At 50.0% G+C, this 18,680-nt stretch overlaps 1 protein-coding gene across 3 annotated transcripts; it reads right to left on the minus strand.

The window, feature by feature from the left end:
* Nucleotides 1-426: 426 nt before the first annotated feature.
* On the minus strand, nt 427-17,597 carry SLC7A7 (solute carrier family 7 member 7). 3 transcript variants are annotated; one of them, XM_081167938.1, is made up of 11 exons: nt 17,248-17,596; nt 16,866-17,099; nt 15,491-16,024; nt 9,270-9,395; nt 8,627-8,771; nt 7,311-7,434; nt 6,879-6,982; nt 4,771-4,867; nt 2,956-3,105; nt 1,838-2,021; nt 427-804 (listed from the first exon to the last, which is right to left on the minus strand). In XM_081167938.1, exons 3-11 carry the CDS (start codon nt 16,020-16,022, stop codon nt 722-724), a joined length of 1,545 nt encoding a protein of 514 aa, XP_081024064.1. In that variant the 5' UTR covers nt 16,023-16,024; nt 16,866-17,099; nt 17,248-17,596; the 3' UTR covers nt 427-721. The 3 variants fall into 3 exon arrangements, with proteins under 3 accessions (XP_081024064.1, XP_081024063.1, XP_081024062.1); XM_081167937.1 differs by lacking the exon at nt 16,866-17,099 and having other exon boundaries at nt 15,491-16,046; nt 17,248-17,597; XM_081167936.1 differs by lacking the exon at nt 16,866-17,099 and having other exon boundaries at nt 17,248-17,591.
* Nucleotides 17,598-18,680: the final 1,083 nt, after the last annotated feature.

Consider the following 18,680-nt stretch of genomic DNA (forward strand, 5'->3'; position numbering starts at 1 on the left):
TTGCCCTCAGGTCCCAAAGCCACCTGGTTGGATCCTGCATTTGATAGGCCATGGGCCTGATCCACCAGGCTCGTCTTCTGTACATTCCTCATATACTTACATTCCAGTGGACTCTAGGAGGAATAGGTTTGGCAGGCTGTGGAAAAGGGATCACTGAGAAGGAAATGAAAGCAAGGAGGGGAGGGACTCGAGGAAGGAGGCGGCAAAACCTAAGCGCGGAGAGGAAGGGGCAGAGCTCAGAGCTAGGGCATGTGGGAGGTCGCAAGTTCAGTCCCAGGGAGAGAATTCTGCCAAGCCACTGCTGGTCAGTAGAGGCAGGCCTGAGCTGGGTGAGCCAATGGCTTGACTGTTTAAGGTGTGTCTTAAGATTGCCGTGAGGCTCATTTGACAGCAGGCCCAAGAATTCGGAGGTTGCAAGCGTGAAGATAAGAATAAACGTCCACAGGCAATCCTGTGGCACTCTGAGGGTTTATTGGGACTTAGCTGCTGAGGGCAAAAGGACACAGAGACACTCCCGCGTTTCACAGACGAGAACAAAAATAGGCGAGCGAGTCTCTCAGTTCCTGCAACAGCCGTCCCGGCAGAGTCCCCAAAGACTTCCTCGCGAATGGGTCTGGCCAAGTAGCAAACAATAAATTAGAGGTCACCAAAGAGTCTGTTACAGAAGGAGCAGGCGAGGGGGAGAAGCCGGCCTCCCCACTGCCCCTGGGCAGCGTCCGCATCACTGATCCTTCGCTTCTGTGTCGGGATCCATCTCCGTCAGGACACACAAGGCTACGAGCTGGATGAGCCGCGTCGTGGAGGCTGCGGAGGGAGGAAAGGGACACGTCAGATGGAGGCCAGAGAGAGCCAGGGAGCATTTGTGGGGTGGCTGTGCTTTCTCCACGGTCGGAGGCATAAATGCTTCAAAATACCAGTTGCTGGAAAACACAGGAGGGGGGGGAAAGGGGCTCTTGCACTCAGATCCTGCTTGCAGGCTTCTCATTTGGACATCTGGTTGGCCCCATCCTGAGAACAGGATGCTGGACTACAGGGGCCATTGGCCTGATCCTGCAGGCTCTACGTCAGTGAGTGAGGCAACAGTTTCTCCAGTTTGCAAATGGGCCCTAGAAAGGTTGGCAACCCCTGCAGTCCAAGCCTCAAGCAGCAGGTGGTTTTGAGGGTTATTGTTAGAATAATAATAATAATAATAATAATATCCCCCTCCAACTCTGCCTATGCATTACAGTCCGATTATGCAACATGGATCCTGCATTTTTAATACAGTCGTACCTTGGTTGTCAAACGCCTTGGTACTCAGACGTTTTGGCTCCTGAACCCCATAAACCCAGAAGTGAGTGTTCCGGTTTGCAAACGTTTTTTGGAAGCCCCTGCAGCCAATCGGAAGCCGAGTCTTTGTTTTCGAACCATTCCGGGAATCAAACCGACTCCCAGAACGGATTAAGTTCGACAACCAAGGTACCACTGTAAATATTTCAGGGAGAACCAGCCCAGTTTAAGATGACTATCGTGTCCCCTCTTACTCATCTCCAGACTCCCTTTGACATTTCCTCATAGGGACTTCGGAGGGTTCGGGTATGTTTAGCCTAGAGAAGACAACTGACTTAAGAGACAACACGGTAGCTCTCTTCAAAGACCTGAAAGGGGTGTTGGAGAGACGGAGCACATTTGTTTGCTGTTATCGACATCGTGGGGGGAAGTACAAAGCTCCCTCCGCTATCGGGACCCAACGCTAATTTCTGTTCTGCAGTTTAAGCGTAGTTGTTCTAGCAGTGGAGCAGGGAGAGCTAAGAAGCCATCAGTGAACTGGAGGAGGGTGTTTCCCCCTCTGACTCACCCACGGCCCGGCGCAAGAAGTGGGGCCTTTTCTGCTCAGGCACCCTCACCACCAGGTAGTAGACGGGCAGTCCGGAAGCTGCTATGGCAATGCCAATGGCAGAGTTTATGGGGTCGCTGTAGAGGGGGACGGCTACCAGGAAGACCGTGCAGAGGCAGAAGATGATGGGGAAGACGATGCTGAGCTGGTGGGGGAAGAAAAAGGGGCGTCACTTGGCATCTCAGACTACCTCCCCGCCTTCACCTCAGGCTCTCCTCCGAAGAACTGAGGGGGAACAAGCTCAGTTCAACGGGTACAGCAGTCTCTTTCTAATAAGCAAGCAGCTGGGTGAGATCATAAGGAAGGCATAAAGGGGGCGGCCATGAGCTTTCTTCGCTTCCAGCCGACTAGTCCTCGGGGGTATACTGCACCTGAACATGGAAGCTCTGCTTAGCTACCAGCACAGCAACCACACTGGGAATGCAACAATCCCCTTTCCGGAGCCATCTCAAGCTCACGGTCCTTGCCACATGCTTTTAGAGTGGCTGGGGCAACCCAGTCAGATGGGTGGTGTACAAATAATAAAATTATTACCACTATTATACAGAGCGAGAGAACTTACTTTTCATGAACTTTTCTCAGCCTTACACTACTACTCTTTTTCTTGGAGTCTGGGGCCATTGATTTCCAGCACGGAGCTCACTGCTCTGCCTATTAAAGCCATTCTGACCCATCCCCTCCTGGCAGGAATCTCGGCCACAGCGACTACCTGCCCACAGCCATGATGCATTGCAAAGGATGCTGGGGCACGGGCAGAATGCATATGCTCTGCGAGAGAGGCATCTAGGGTTTTAGGAAGGCTCAGTTTTAGAAAGAACCACTGGCTGAATTATTACAGACCACTTCCTGCTGGCTGGGACCATTGCAAAGGATACTGGACGAGGCGGACTTTGGTCTAATGCAGCAAAGCACTTTGCACCATTCACAGGAAAGGGTGTGTGATCAGCACTGCAGAACGCCTAAATGAGCATTCGAGGGGAAGCATGCATTGTGCCTTGTCAATTTAAGCACTAAACAGCAGGCTGCGGGATCCTTTTTTTCTTTTCAAAGATGAGTTTTGAGGGTTTCCCCTGCCCTACCTTGAGGGGACGTTCCCTCGACGGCTCCTTCCAGCGTAGGTACAGCTGCCCCGCGATCGACAGGCCCACAAAGAACCAGTAGCTAAAGCTGTAGTAATTGATGAGCTTGAAGATGTCCTCTACGCAGAGGTAGACCAGCGCCATGGCTCCCTGTGATGATGGGGGGGGGGGAATAGATGGTAATTGGGATAAGCTCTGCTAGGAAGTCGGTGTGTGGTGTCCAAACTCTTTTCAAAGAGGGCCAGAGTTGATGAAGTGAAGGCCTGTTGTTGACCTTTTTTTAGGATTGGAGTTGTTGAGGTTCTTTTAGGATTTTACCCCAAGAAATAAACTGCCACAGGGGCCGGATTAAACCGACCAGTGGGCCAGATTAAGCCCCCGGAATGGACTTTGGACATGCCTGGTTAGAGCATCAGACCAGGACATGGGGAACCAGGCTTCAAATCCTCACTCGGCCATGAAGCTCCTTGGGTGACCTTGGGCTGGCCCCTGCCTCTCTCAGCCTAGCCTACCTCTCAGGGCTGTTGTGGGGATTAAACAAGGAGGGGAAGAACCATGTTGAGCTCTTTGGAAAAAAAGGTGAGGCATAGAAATGCAATGAGCAACACAGCGTCCACCGTCTAACCAAACACATAGACACATCTCTCCCTGAAGACTGTGACTCCGTGAACTCAGCCCTTCCAAAAAGGGCCACCCACATTCTCCCCACAAGATCTCCCAGGAGTGCAGGTTTGTGCTATTCTGGGTGCTGACTCATGGCGCTTGATCCCCCGTCTTCCTGGAGCTGAGGGCAGCTGTCTTGCTGGTTTCTAGGACAGCCTCGCATCCAAGACCCAGCCCTGTTCACCTCACAGATGGAGTGATATCTAGGCTGCTGTGGTCTGCGGAGAAAGGCCGCTCCGCACGAACTCAGAGCAGGGCTTTTGGTGCGGCTGCCCCTGTTCCGTGGAAGAGCATTCCTGTCGAGATAAGAGAGGTGCCCACAGCCTGCAGTTTCGGGAAATTTCTTCACTTAAGCTTTCCCAGCAGTAAGAATAGATCACTGCCATGGGACGTCTGGTTAATATTGTTTTACGTTTGCCTTTCCGTTGTTTTAACCGTTTTTATTATATCTTGCGCATCGCCTTGGAAGGGAGTTATTACAGCGGAACCTCGGTTTTTGAACGTAATCCATTCCGGATGTCCGTCCGACTTCCAAAATGTTCGAAAACCAAGGATCAAAGTGCTGGCTGCGAAGTCAATAGAAAAAAATGAAAAACGCGCCTCAAATGCCTTTTGACTTCCGAGGCGCGTTCGAAAACAGAAGCATTCACTTCCGGGTTTTCGGTGTTTGGCCCTCAAAAGGTTGCCCAGAAGGCAATGCGGCCCTCAGGATGAAAATGGTTCCTTTTCTACCCCGGCTGCAGATACTGTGGGATGGGATTCTGAATAAATAGGCATACGGTTCCTCTCTGTCTCTCTCTCTCTCTCTCTCTCTCTCTCTCTCTCTCTCTCTCTCTCTCTCTCTCTGTGTGTGTGTGTGTGTGTGTGTTCATTCACAGGGGTTTTTTAATTGAAATGCAGCAGTCCAATAAATGAGCTTGCATTCCAAAATATTTGATCAGTAACAAATTCAGTTTTCCCCATCCCATCTAAGCCGATTAAGAGATCAGGTCTTTAGCCAGTGAACCTGGGGAGATCTGTCGTCTCCCACTGCACAAGGCTGCCAGGAGCTACAAAAAGCCCTTTTTTGCTTTTTGTTTTGTTGGAAGACTGGCTTCCCTTCCTCCCCTGCCATGCAGACGAGGGTGTTCTCCCCGGCTACCCAGGACTTACGTTAAAAAGCAGTGCTGGCACAGGCGTGAACCGCTCAACGTGGATCATGCAGATGGCATCAGGCAAGTGCCCCTCGCGGGAACCAACGAAAAACAACCTGGCAAGAGCGAGGGAGCGTAAGGAAGCTGCTGGCTGAGGCAGAGCAGAATTGTCCTAGCTGGTGACCAAGACCCACAGAGGGGCAGGGCAAGGGGTCAGGCTGCCCCCCCCCCGGGGACTGGCACAGTTCCCAGAATCCACTGTGTCAATTCAAAAGAACAAGAGAATGGACGCTCCATTCAGACAAGGGAACCGGCCTTTCCCAAAGCACTTCCACAGCCCAGACTCCTGCAGTCCCTCTTCCTCTGCTTAACTTTACTGGTGGGGTTTTCTCTGAGAAACAGATGTATATTTGGCACTCAGCGAGGTTTGCCATACCCGCAGGGTGGCACAACGCCTCCTCCAGTGAAGTAAAATTAGGGCAGATTCAGATCCATTTTGCCACCAACAGTGGGTGGAGAACAGCCGTCATATGGCTAGCATCCACACTGACAGCCTTACCCCTAGTTTCCTGGGATCCCAGGTGAGTTTCTGAGGGTCAATCCAGGCATTTTTTCTCATACATGAGAAGCTTTACCACATAGGGGAAGACTTCCGTGCAAGACAGAATTTTGCACAAAAGTGGAAAGTTACCTAGTTTCTAAACTAGGCCTCTCTGGCATGCTGACCTTTCCCCCCTCCCAAATGTGGTTGACGGTTCCTCTGGTGAAAATGAGTAGGTGTTAATCCATTCATGGAAGAGCTCCAAAATTACATTTTGAATGACTCCCAGGGCTGGGAGTGGACTGGCGTGGGCCAATCTGAACGTTTTCCATGGTTTATTTCTGAAGATCATGGGCACAAGTAAAAGTTGGCATAATTTGATATAGAAGGAGATCTCCGTTATGAACTTTCTTGACCCTGGTACAACTCCTTATCATGAACATGTAATGTAAGGCTTCCTGATCTTCTTAATACTTTAGGTAAAGACTAGCACAGTAATCTGGTGTTACCAGCAAAATTTAATTTACACCTCCTGTAAAAAGAGATAAACTTGGAACTCAGGAAACAAACAAGATAACCAGTCTTGTAATTTCTAACTAGGATTATGTTCTTTCAAGTCCCAATTATGCAGGGTAAACAAAATAGGGAAATAGGCAGGAAACTGTAGGAAGAGACAACAGAATAGGAATGTAGGTAATCTAACAAATCACTCATCCCAAAGACCCTGTCCCCTCAATTTTGAGAATGCATTGGCTCAAAACAGCACTTACACCCTAAGATTTTCAATCGTTAGTGAGATATTAAAAGCACCAACATCGGCCCCTTTTGACTCTACACGGTCAAAGACCAGCCTGACACTAGGAGTCATGATAGGACAGGTATACATTTTCCCTCACCTTTCTTGTTTTGTTTTTTATTCTAGGTTCTGTGGCAAAATTGTCACACTCACGTTCTTTAGGCTTTGGGGAATAGTTTGGGATTCTTTTACTCTACAAGTTGCTGCCCACTTATATTGCAACTCTGCTGCCTGAAGCAACATTTATACCCTCTGTCTCTCATGTAATAAACCATGGGTAGGCAAACTAAGGCCCGGGGGCCGGATCCGGCCCAATCGCCTTCTAAATCTGGCCCACGGACGGTCCAGGAATCTGCGTGTTTTTACATGAGCGGAATGTGTCCTCTTATTTAAAATTCACCTCTAGGTTATTTGTGAGGCCTGTCTGGTGTTTTTACATGAGTAAGAATGTGTGCTTTTATTTAAAATGCATCTCTGGGTTATTTGTGGGGCATAGGAATTTGTTCATTTTTTTTTTTTCAAAATATAGTCTGGCCCCCACAAGCTCTGAGGGACAGTGGACTGGCTCCCTGCTGAAAAAGTTTGCTGACCCCTGTAATAAACCAAATTTCTTTACTGTTCTTGCATGAGAACTTCTCGTGGGCAAACACATATTCGTAGCAAACACACATGTGAACTCTAGCGGAAGGTCCAAAACCTCTCGGAAGTGTGTGTAGGAATGCACACGAGTGTCGGGCAGGCATGTGGGTTCAGACACACATCTTTATAACGGGAGATGCATGCAGGTTACCTGGAAGCCGCTAAAATGGAAGCGTTCAGGCCCCCAAAGCAGGACAGGGCAACAGCAAGTGGGATCGTCCAGTTCATAACTCCAAATACTTGATCGGCAAAGGTCTGGAAGGAAGAGAACATGAGAAGAAAATGAGTTGGTGAATGCCTTGCAGGGGGTTTCTAGTATAAACTTCATTCCCAACTCAACAAGAGACTACTTGCGCCTGTCCTCCAAGAGGCTGAGGCGGGAAGAATGCAACTCATTGCGAATCATTGCAACAAAATTGTTCATGAATTGCCCCTCTGTTACTTCACACTGTACTAATGTCCCTTTGAAGATGTTCTTTTGAGTAAATGATCAACGCTAATGGCCCTCCATGGACCAGCCAACTGGATTCCAAAGTGACCTGTCGTTTGGGGGCGGGAGGAAGAGGGAACGGGATCTACTCACCACGGCCACAGCGTCGCTTGTTAATATCTCCGTCTTGCTCAGCACTGTGTAATACGCCACATTGGTCATGATGTAGATCACTGTGACGATGGGCATTGAGATGCCTATGGAAAGGGGAAGGTTCCTGAGGAATGGCAGTGAGGAAAAACAGTGTTAACTCCCTTCCACCGCCCACTTCGTACTTCCCTTGGCACTACTCCTGCAACCCGGTCATGCCCAGGGCTAGCAGAATACACATTACCACCCAGAGGCCCTAGAAAGCTGCTTTGCAAAGCCCAGTTCCCAGAATCCCCTGCTCCCCAAGACCCAGTTCCCAGAATCCCCTACTCCCCAAGGCTCAGCTCCCAGAATCCCCTGCTCCCTAAGTAGCCTAAGAAACTCTGTGTCACCCTTGGCTTCCTTTATTTTCATTTGCCTCCTGTACTAAAGAATATTGAGAAAATTATTACCAGGCGGCGGAGCAGGGTGTTAAATGAAAAAATGCTCCAGCTAAGCAGAAAATACAGTGCTTGACTCTGCAGACTCGCTTTGCTGTGATGAAAATTGCAAGACTGCCACCTCCTCCCTCTTAAGCCAAGCTATTATTTGATTCAATCAAATCAACATTTCTGCAGAGATCCCTTTAAACAATTCTTTAGCCGAAAGTGGATTTTTAGATTACAGCTTGCTCTGCAAAACCCAATACATTTTATGCTAGGCTTCACACAGCATCCCCCTTCACTGCCAAGCCCACGGCAGGACCCAGGAAGCAAACTGAACCTCTCTCAGCCGTCCCTGGACCGTGATGCAATGCCCAGCTGTGGCAACTAGATGGCAGAACTCCTCCACAAGAGCCCATCCCAAACAAAGCCCCTTAAAATGAGGAAAGGAAATTCAGCTACTTATAGAATGGAAGGGAACACCGGGGTTCGGCCACCACAACTCCATCACACACACACACATATTTTCTTTTCTCATTTCTTGAGACTGTATGATGTGCTTTCAAGTACACAAGAGGGAGAGCTCTCGCTCAGCTGTTTTAAAAACAACTCTCCAGGCAAAGTATGGAGAAGACCCTTATCCATTTCTCTGCAACAGAAAGCCCAACACTTCTTTGCAGGAGAAGCAGGGAGGGAGGGCGGTACTTAAGGCTAGTCAGTTTCAATTCCTTTAGAAGCAGAGCACAGATTTTAAGGAGGGAACAGTGTTGCTTGTCCCTAGGGATGTCACAGGCGCTGTCCAATAGGTCCCTGCAGCCTCATCCCACACAAAATGCCAAAACACATTGGTCTCGCTAGCTGAGGATGAAAGCCACGCTTTTCTCTGCAAATGCTGACCTTTCAGGGTTCTTGATTTCTTCGGTGACAAAATTGAGGGTGTCCCATCCCGAGTAGGAGAAGAGGGCAGAGTACAGGGCAAGCGCAATGTCCCCCGTGTTCCAGGAGGATCCTTCAAAAGGGTCTGCAAAGTTCTGCGAATGTCCTACATGGAAAGATAACCACACTTGGGTCAATCAGTCAACTTCTAGTTGCAATGAAAAAACATCCTGCCTGAGGAAAATTGGAATGGGTACAAAAGTCCCATCTGTGGTGCTGACACACTGTTCCCTTGCGCAAGCCATCGCTAGATGCTCGCAGCTGTCAGGCGAAAATTGTTCAGGTGCAAACGAAAGCCCACAAAGCCACAAGATGTGGGAAAGTGGGCTGTGGGGCTGTCTGGGTTTGGGCTTTGGGTTCAAGTCTCGCCTCAGACGTGGGTTCAGTGAGTTGCCTGGAGTGGACCACTAACTCTCAGCTCTCCCACTGCGGAACGGGCACAGAGGCCTACACCGAAAGGCTGTGAGGTCGAAACACAGTAAAGGTCAAGAAGGCTCCAATGCTTCTAGGCCTATGTGCATCAAAAGTGCCACGTCCGTCCGTTCTAAACCTTAATGTGAAGGGAGGGCAAGAGGGGAGAGACCAGGGGTAGAGATGGGAGTACCTTGCCCGATGCGGACCACGCCGGCGATGATCACGGCAATGAGAGCCAGCACCTTGGCGTAGGTGGACAGATCCTGCACCCGCGTGCCCCATTTCACATAGGCGCAGTTGACAAAAGTGAGGAGGCCTGGAAGAGAAAACAAGCCGGAAGTCATCCCATGGCAAGGGGCCCTTGGATTACACCAGCCCCCTCCACCCTAGACCATCCATATACACAGCAAAGTCCCATTGAATCCTTCCCTTCTCCAATTTCAAACGTATATCCAATACGGAAATATAAATGCATGCCTAAGCGGCTGATTCCTAAATGGGGAAAAGAGAAAGAAAGAGAGGAGAAGGAGAGGGAGAAATGGACGCAGCTGCCCAGTAATTTTTCTGCTGGACTCCATTTTATTTTCTCAGTGCAGAGGTGGGAAAACATTGGGGTGGGCAGCCCAAGGGACACATTTCCCTGTAGAGAACCTCCTAGGGGCCACCTCCCAGTCGTGGGTGGGGCCAGTGGCAAAAGTGGGTGGAGCAACAGGTGCAACTCTTCTAAAGTATGAATCAGAGTTTTTTACACACACCTCTCTCTACCCAGGCAAGCATGAGGCAACATCGCAGATCAAGGCCAAGATCCAGCCAGGCAAAAGCCCTCAAGGATAAGAGAGAGCAGGGCTGCAGTTTGGGAAGAGTTCTGAGAACTGGACAGAGAGGCCTGGAGGGTCACGCTTCACCTGAGGTCCTCGGTTGCTCCAAACGAGGAGCAAATAAAACAAAAGGTACAGAAGTCTAGTGCTGTTGGACCAAACCTTCCAAGGCGTCCTCAGGCAAATGGGGTGGCTGCACCCCTAGAGTGACCTGGTGAAGGAGGAGACTCCCTGACCCCTTAACTGCCCCACTTTTGAGAGCCAGTGTGGTGTAGTGGTTAAAAGCGATAGACTCGTAATCTGAGGAACAGGGTTCGCGTCTCCGCTCCTCCACATGCAGCTGCTGGGTGACCTTGGGCCAGTCACACTTCTCTGAAGTCTCTCAGCCCCACTCACCCCACAGAGTGTTTGTTGTGGGGGAGGAAGGGAAAGGAGAATGTTGGCCACTTTGAGACTCCTTAGGGTAGTGATAAAGCGGAATATCAAATCCAAACTCTTTTTCTTCTTTTGTGGGTCTCTTGGGCGTGAGTTGCTATTAACAGAAGCCTCTCTGCAAGGGTGTGTGTTGTCTGTCTTGTGATGCACAAGGCCGTGGCTGGCATGTGTACTCCTGGAGGAATTGCAAGGAGGCACTGCAGCCCTGGGTCCAAAGGTTAGCCATCTCTAGTCTAGGACCAGGCACAAAGGAGGACAGACACACACACACCCCACACCACTATGACCCTCTCACATGCACCCCTTCTCCTAGATGTGAGAAAGAGTGTGTATTCACAAGATATCACTGGGAGACAAAATCTGAATCCTGACTCTCTGCGATTTTAAAGGGTGGGGAGGTGTTTCCCTGGACCCCGCTACTTGCTTGGCTTCTGTTTATTCCCATGGAAAATGAATGCAGCTGCTGAGCTCAGTCCAATCCTCATAGCCCTGGCCTGCCAGTCCTACTTCCTTCCTGGGTTGTGATGCAAGACCGAGCGAGAAAGAGAGCGAAAGTAAGCGTTGGGAAATGGCTTGTCAGCAAACGAGTCTAGCAAGGATGCTAGATGGGTCAGCCTTGGCCGAAAAGGAACGCATTGCCCCAGCTAAAAGGCGACCTTCATTCCCCTCGTTTCCTGCGTGTGTGAGATCTGATAGATACATGGCGCCCAAGAGTTGGAGCAAAAGATGGAAAGGGGGACACAGGGCACAGAGTCTATCACCTATTCCTAGTCCTAAGAAGGAGTGGGGTCTGCCTAGGTCCCAGGTTCCATACCTGATGGCATTTCCAAGCAGAACTGAGAGAATGCGCCTTTGCCCTGTGATAGGAATTTTGAGGTCTTAGATATATGTTAAATGTTCATAAGTGTACCAACCAAGCACGTACATAGATCAGCACAGGAAGACCGACCTGAAACCATTTTGATTCCCAAACTGACCAATGTTTTCTCTGCAAGGCCAAAGGAAAATGGAAAAGCCTCCCCATTGTCTTTTCCTTCACAAATCCTGTCTTAAGGGTACATTTAAGGTATGAATAGGGTGTGAGCCTGTGAACTGGCTCAGGAACTAAGTATTTATCATTACAAAAGACTGGCCAGGCTCCCCAGGGTATCCAATCAAGTAAGCAGGGTATCCAATCAAGGAACCTGCCAGACAGGAGATAAACAATGACAGGAGAAAAACAACATTCAAATTTCTATTTTAGACCGCCTTTTCTGTGATGTAGGCATGATGTATCTAGGGGGTGGTCTTGAGCTACACCCCTTCTGCAATGGATGTACTTGGGCTGGTCTTGAGCTCCAGGGCAGGGAATTTAAAATGTCTATATAAGGGCTATATGGTTGGATAGTGTTCGCGAAGCTACCAGCATGAGTTTGACCAAACTACGGGAGGCAGTGGAAGACAGAAGTGCCTGGCGTGCTCTGGTCCATGGGGTCACGAAGAGTCGGACACGACTAAACAACAACAACAACATATAAGGGCAGGCACACCTTGGTTCTGGGTCCTCCTCCATCCTCCTGCGTGTGAGGGGAGCACCCTGTTGCAACAGATCAATAAAGATCAGGCTTACTAGCTGCTTTGCTTCTCAATATTCTCTGGTTGGCCCCTGTTATTTTCTCCTACCAATAGGGAACCTACGTAAGGACTCTATATGGGCTCTTGGATACCCCATAAGGGGAAAAGGGCAGATTTTGTTTACAACAGCCCGAAACCTCGCTGGCCATCAGTGTTCGCAAGGAGTCAGGCAGATCCCAGCAGCCTGATTTGGTATAAGGCAGCTCCTGGTCTTTTTATTTCAGTGTTTCGGCTGTGGGGACGGACCTTTTCCACCTTCCCTTCTGGCTTCTAGACACAGACATGCACCCACCATGAATCCTTGAGGAGGATGCAAAGCAGGGCTGGTGGTTCTGCAGGCTGAGAAGCTTGGGGGACCCCCTCCGCATCCTAGCCCCTCATAAAAAAGGTAACATTCACAAAACCAAACAACATGGGCAAACATAACAAGGATTGTGGCTAATGCACAAACGATCATCCAGAGTTTGAATTAAGAGGGAGGGAGATGGGACTTCCTCGAGAGGAGGTGGAGAAGTTGGTTGTTTATCCCTTTCCGGCTCCTGGCACTCTGATCACCTTTATCTTTAAGTTTATTCCAGGAACAAGTTGTTATGACTCAAGGGGCTGTGTGGGACTCAGCTTTCTACCAGACGCCCCAACCCGGCAGGAGGGTGATGTGAGACATGGGGCAGGGGGGGCTCAGAGAAGGTTCCCCACACACACTTTGTACCTTTTCCCCTTGGCTCCAGGGTGTGGATGGAGCTTTCCTATTGGCAGGAGTGGGGGGAACTGGGGACACCTTGCAAACAACGGCTCTGCTTCTTTATAAACAAGGCCATAAATTCCTCTCTCTTATCAGGCGGGTGACATGCTCTGAACAGAGAAAACCACACATACTGTGAGCTGAACTCACTTGCACATGGCTCCAGCAATTCCCCAAGCATGAAGCAGCCCAGTTTCCCCAGTTCAGGGGAGGGGGTGGACCAAGCCCATCTCAAATCCACCTTTTCTGTCCCAGCCTAGTCTCCAAATAATCTCATCTGAGGCTAGATGTGACCCAGCCTAAAATGGAAGCATTGTGTGTGAACAAGCCCCTTGGCCTCCACACATCTGGGGCAGAAGGGGACAGAACTACCCTTCCTAATATTCTTCCAACCCATTAAGAAAAGGAAGTCTAATGGTTCACCCCACTTCCACCTAGAAATACACTTGCAGGAGTGCTGGCTGCTACTTCTTGCAGCTGGCTGCCTGACAGCAAGGGTGCCACAGAGCATGAACAGAGGGCACTTTCCTCATCAAAGAGAGGCAGCTTTCCTCTTCAAAACAGACCTGAGTCTCAGCATTAGGAGCCTGGCCTTAAGGATGGCATTCTGGACAAGCCAGTAGGAATCTCACACCAGGAGACAATCATACATCACATCCACACAATACATTTAATGATCATGTTTCACCCACCCACACAAAGGATCCTGGGAACCATAGTTTGCAATGGGCACCAGGAACTGCAGCTCTGTGAATGGTAAACTGCAGTTCCCAGGATACTATGATGTGGATGTGAGCTCCCAGCACATCTAGGGCAAGGCAGCTGTTAAGAACAGGGCATCCTTGGGCAAGGACCACATCCTTGAGAGATCTCACTATAGAAACTTAGGGCACTGCCTTAAGAAAGGTTCTCTTTCTATCTCTGATTTTCAGCTTCAACATCATCAACTACAAACCCCTAAATCTGAGATACCCTCCATACCTTTTGTAGGGTTTTGCAGTCGTTTTGTAAGGTTGTGTCGGGCAAATCCCACGTTTTGCAGGGCTCCCCAAACTGAGTAATTGGTATATCAAACCAGGGTTCGTAGTTAACACGCAGAAATGTGACGTTGTCCCGATTCATAACATAACCTGTGCCAATGTTTCATGGTCGTTTTGTTGGGTTTTGTAATGCGAACCCCATGGGTTTGTAGCGTGAACCCCATGGTTTGTAGTGCCCCCCTCAAACTAAGTAATTGATACTCAAACCAGGGGTATCCCCCATAAACTCCAACATTGTCCCATTCACTTGCCCTATAAGAGGTTTGGGGGGGAATCCCAAATTTAGGGGTTTGTGGTTAATGAATCTTTCAACTTCTACGTCTGTGAAATGGGGATTACTACACTGGCCTAACTTACAGACCTGTTGCTACTGAGTTAGTGTTTGCGAAGAACTGAGCACCTGGGCAGCAGCAGGGGGGCACACAATCCTCTGCTCTAACCTTCTCCCAGCACCCTTTGCTCGAAGACACACTGGGCTTGTGGGGTGCTCTCAGCTAGCTTCCCATCACCGCCGGCATTCATGCCTAACCTCGTGCCTCCCTCAGCTGTCACATTCCTGTGTGTTGCAACGGGAGCGGTTTCGGGGAGCCTGACATTGCGTTTCTTGCCAGCTGGATCTGGACAACAGCTGCCGACTCAGCACACTGCCCGTCTCCCAGCTGAAGTCACTCATTTCCTGAGAGAGACCCAGAATTACCCACAGGGTTAGGAGGAACGGAGAGCCGAGAGGCCCCGGAGGAGAGGCTCGTGCCAAGTTTAGACACCACTGATGGATCACCAGACCATGAGTCAGAAAGGCTTGATGTGAAAGTGGTGTCACTCTGAGCATGTGCAGAGTGTCTGTCCCTCCCCACCGATCAAATACACGCACCTGACTCAGTCCAAGGCAACAGGTGGCAAAACCCAGTCCCAAACAGCCTCAAGCAGGCACGGACATGCCCAGATGCAAACAGTTTAGCTTTTAACCAACTCATCTTCCACAAAGCAGAGACTCAGGACCTCCTTCATTCTTCCTGGAGACCACCCTAGAGCTCCAGCGGAGGAGAATGAGGCTGGGTGGGCTTCAGGGTCCCTTCCAACTCTACACTTCTATCATTCTATCTCTCCATCTTGGAGGTACAAGGTTAACTTCTAGCAAACAGGCAGCTGATAAAGGCTGTGGAGCCCTGGTGAGGCAGTAATTATACTTTTCTCTTTTATGTCTAACTAGAGGAGTGAGATGTATTGTGGGCAAGGGGAGCTAGAAGCCGGGCCTTATCTGAGATAACAGCCATATCTATTGGTTAGACCCAGTAACCCCTCCCCGCCTCAAATTCTGCTCCCCTGCCCTGCCGCCCCTTCCAAAGCAGAGAGGGGAGTGGTACTCCCATAGCTAAAGGCATGTTGTGGGTGTCAGAATTCCTGGGTCCATCCCACGCCCAGTTCCAGAAGCTCAAGGTGGAGCTTTGGCCAAGCACAAAGTCTGAAGCTTCCCTTATGCCGGAGATTCAAAACCATTGCCAAGGAAGGAAAGAGTTTCCCAGAACTGGGAAGGAAAGGTCGCAGCAGAGAAAGATAAAGGAACAATGGGAGATTAGATAAGTGGGGGGAAAGGGCTATCTTTCAGCCCACCTGAGGCTGAATCAGCTCAGGCACTGCCAGAGCTTTTTAACTTTTCTTTTCAAACAGCAACTCATGCCCCCCCCTCCCAAAAAACTTCACACAGCCTCGCTGGGTTCCCCCAAATACTCTCCCCACAGTTCCCGCTGGCAGTCTCACTCACAGATGCAGACGGCAGCCAAGAGTCGGCCTGCCAGGTAAGGCGCCTCGCAGGACGGGAACACGGGTTGCACCAGGTAGTTGGCGAACGTGATGGCAATGACGGCCTGGCTGGTGGGCTCAATGATGAGGAGAGAAGTCCACAGGCGGATGAAGGCCGGCAGCTGCCCAAAGGCCTCCAAGATGTAGGCGTAGCTGGCCCCCGATTTTTTGATGGTGGTGCCCAGTTCTGCATAACACAGGGCCCCAAAGACTGAGAACAGCCCTCCCACGGCCCAGACCACAAGGGAGAGGCCATACGAGTCACTGTACATCAGCACGCCCTTGGGCGAGACGAAGATGCCCGAGCCGATCATGTTGCCCACGATCAAGCAGACCCCGTTGAGCAGGGAGATTTCCTTCTTCAGCTTCATGGAGTTGTCAGGAGACGTGGCGGAGGAGTCCTCGAGGGGCTGGCGGGAGGAGGTCCCGTTGGGTACTGAGTTGGCCGGCAGCTCATCCTGAGGAGTCGCCTCATAGCGGGTGGTCTTGGCCATAGCTTGGCAAGAAGAGGAATGGTTCTGTTATAATTATTATTATTATTAATAATCACCTGTCCTACAACCATAAGGCCTCCCAAGCAGGTTGCATCATTGAAACGTAACATTAAAAACCATTTGAGACGATTTACAATCATACAGATAAAAATATACACCTCAAGTGTCAAAAGCCAGGGTAAGGAGGGGTGTCTTCAGCCTTCAGCATCCTCCAGGAGCTGTATAATGAAGGTGCCAGAAACACGTCTGTGGGGAGGAAGACCCACGCCTTAGGGGTTCACCAGAGATCATGTCCTCTCCTGGCCTGCTACTCCACCTACACTCCAGCCTCAGAGGGGGGAGGAACTACCAAGAGGACCCTTTCTGCCCATCTTGGCATCTAAGAGGGTCAGGATGTAAGCAATCTTTCAGGTGTTTTGGGACCTGAGGCATTTGAGCTCTAGGGCATCTTGTACTCTTGCACCTGGTACATTTCGAAACCAAGAAGATGGGTTTGTCTCTTGCACATTAAAGGCAGCGGTTCCCAAACTCCTTAACAACTTGAAGAACACTCTCCCGTTTCTGCTGTACTCATGGCACATTTTGCTAATATAAAGCAGTACCTCTAGGAGGTACAGCACCCAAAAAGATGGCGTTCTCTTCCAGGAGGAGCCAGTTGCGACAGGGCATTGGGAGAAAAGAGGTTGGGGGTGTAAGTTGGCATGCACAGGCAGGAAGGAAACCGGACAAGAGTGCCTCTACTTTCCCAGGGGGCGGGGAGCATGCTATCCCAGGAGACAAACAAGTGCTAGAAGCAGGCACCCTCTGCCTCCCAGATACTGGGACCCAGGGCCTGGTTCTTACCTCTTATTTGCCTGGAGAACTGCAAAGAATGAGCACTAGAACCTCGATCCTCATTTCTGGAAGGCGAGTCCAGCAAGCGAATTTGGGGCACTGAGGTTACCTAGGCACTATCTCTTAAATCTGAACAGCCCAAACAGGTAATGGTTGGGTAATCTTAAGAGGTTGGGAGCTAGTCACTGTAGATTTCCTCTTCTGCCCAGGGAGAGGTGTCTGGGGGGTGGAGAATGCAGGGGGCTGGGAACCAGGAAAAGAGGGTGGGTTTCAGCTTTGAGAGAGCAGTTCTGGGGCTGGATTCCCACCCACCTCCCACACAATATTATTAGGGGACAGAAAGGGGTATATAGATGGGGATGATGGGAAAGAGAAACTGACTGATACTCACAGTCCACAGCGCAGTTCCTCCTCCTGCTCTGTCGTCTTATCCCCACACCAGCTTAAGAATAAAGAGACAGAAGCTGCCAGAACAGCACTTTTAACATGAGGAACTAACCAGGGTTGCCGGGGGCGGGGTGAGGGGGTTAAAGGAGGGTGAGCCATTGACCGAGTCCAAGGTCCGTCTGGTGCCAGGTGGGGGCAGGAGGAGTGCTATGGGAGATAAGAGGACTGGCAGTGCCTCTAGGGCACCCCATGGCTGAGCCATCCAAGAATTGGCTTCCTGCAGGAACGTCTCGTGCATGTGCACGCTCGCAAACGGCGCTATCAGTTTCCCGCAGCAGCCCCCTCATGCATCCTGTGAGACGTCAAGCCGCTCAAGTCACACAGGGCGCCTCTTCAGAGACAAAGAGACCTGTGGGAATCGGCAGCTTGTTCAAAATGAAAAAGTTATCAGCCCTGAAGGCAACCAAGCCTGTCAGATTGGTTCAAGATGGAAATCTCGCCACCATTCTTGCATTGCAGGGGGTTGGACTAGATGACCCTCAAGGGCCCCTTCCAACTATGCAGTTCTATGATCCATAGACTTAACCTTCGCTTCTGATAGTAGTAGTTGGGAGTTGGAGCAGGGGAGTTGTTGTTTTCACAACTTGACAAGTGAATGGCAAGTGGGAATCCCAAACTTCAAATGTTATCTTTTCCCAGACTGTATAAATCACACGCGATGGCAACTTTCCAAGCCACACCGAACTCTTCTTCAGACAGAAAAAGTCCTGTGCGACTCTTGACAATTGCTACACAACACACACCCTGCATCTTGGCTACTTGCAAGTCGTTTTCTGGATAAAATGAGCCACACATTATTCCACGTTTGCAAATCATATAATGGCTTTGAATCAGGCTGCAACCCTATGCACACCTACCTGGGAATAAGCTTAATCGAATTCAATGGGACACGAACAGGATTACACTGCAAGAGCGCAATCCTTTGTACACTTCCCTGGGAGCAAGCCCCGTTCAATAAAGAGCGTGGGACTGAAGACCTAGCAAGTATACACAGGATCACGCTGTAAGAGAATTAGGACAAGAGCAGCAGGGGAGGGGTTCACCCTGTTAAATTAACACCCCGACCCCACCCCTGTGGCTACATTTAGGGCTGCCATCTTTTTCACTGGCTGTGCTCCTGCGCCTTTTATTTCAGTTGTATCACAGGCAGAAACACGCATTGATTTGGCTTCACTGAAATGCAAGGGGGTATGGGCTCCAGTTATCATGCATGAGGAGTCCACTTGCATGAACCATACATGCACACCTGTTCAATTTATATCAGATCACAATTTATAAATGTGCGCTTTATAAATCTATACTTTAATAAATCTATGTTATTTATACACGTGCTTAAAGACCAAGTTCCTTCAAAGGGGAGGGGGGACTTAATCCACC

The sequence above is a fragment of the Podarcis bocagei genome, assembly GCF_964188305.1.
Source record: "Podarcis bocagei genome assembly, chromosome: 13".
Classification (NCBI taxonomy): domain Eukaryota; kingdom Metazoa; phylum Chordata; class Lepidosauria; order Squamata; family Lacertidae; genus Podarcis; species Podarcis bocagei.

What these genes read in the sequence shown, in the direction of transcription:
- SLC7A7 (XM_081167937.1), bottom strand. Translation starts at nt 16,022, where the DNA reads ATGGCCAAGACCACCCGCTATGAGGCGACTCCTCAGGATGAGCTGCCG. An exon ending in CTTGGCTGCCGTCTGCATCT is followed by an intron (nt 9,396 to 15,490) that starts GTGAGTGAGACT and finishes TTTCTCTTCCAG; the next exon opens with GCCTCCTCACTTTTGTCAAC. An exon ending in TCCATTTTAGCGGCTTCCAG is followed by an intron (nt 4,868 to 6,878) that starts GTAACCTGCATG and finishes CGCTCTTGCCAG; the next exon opens with GTTGTTTTTCGTTGGTTCCC.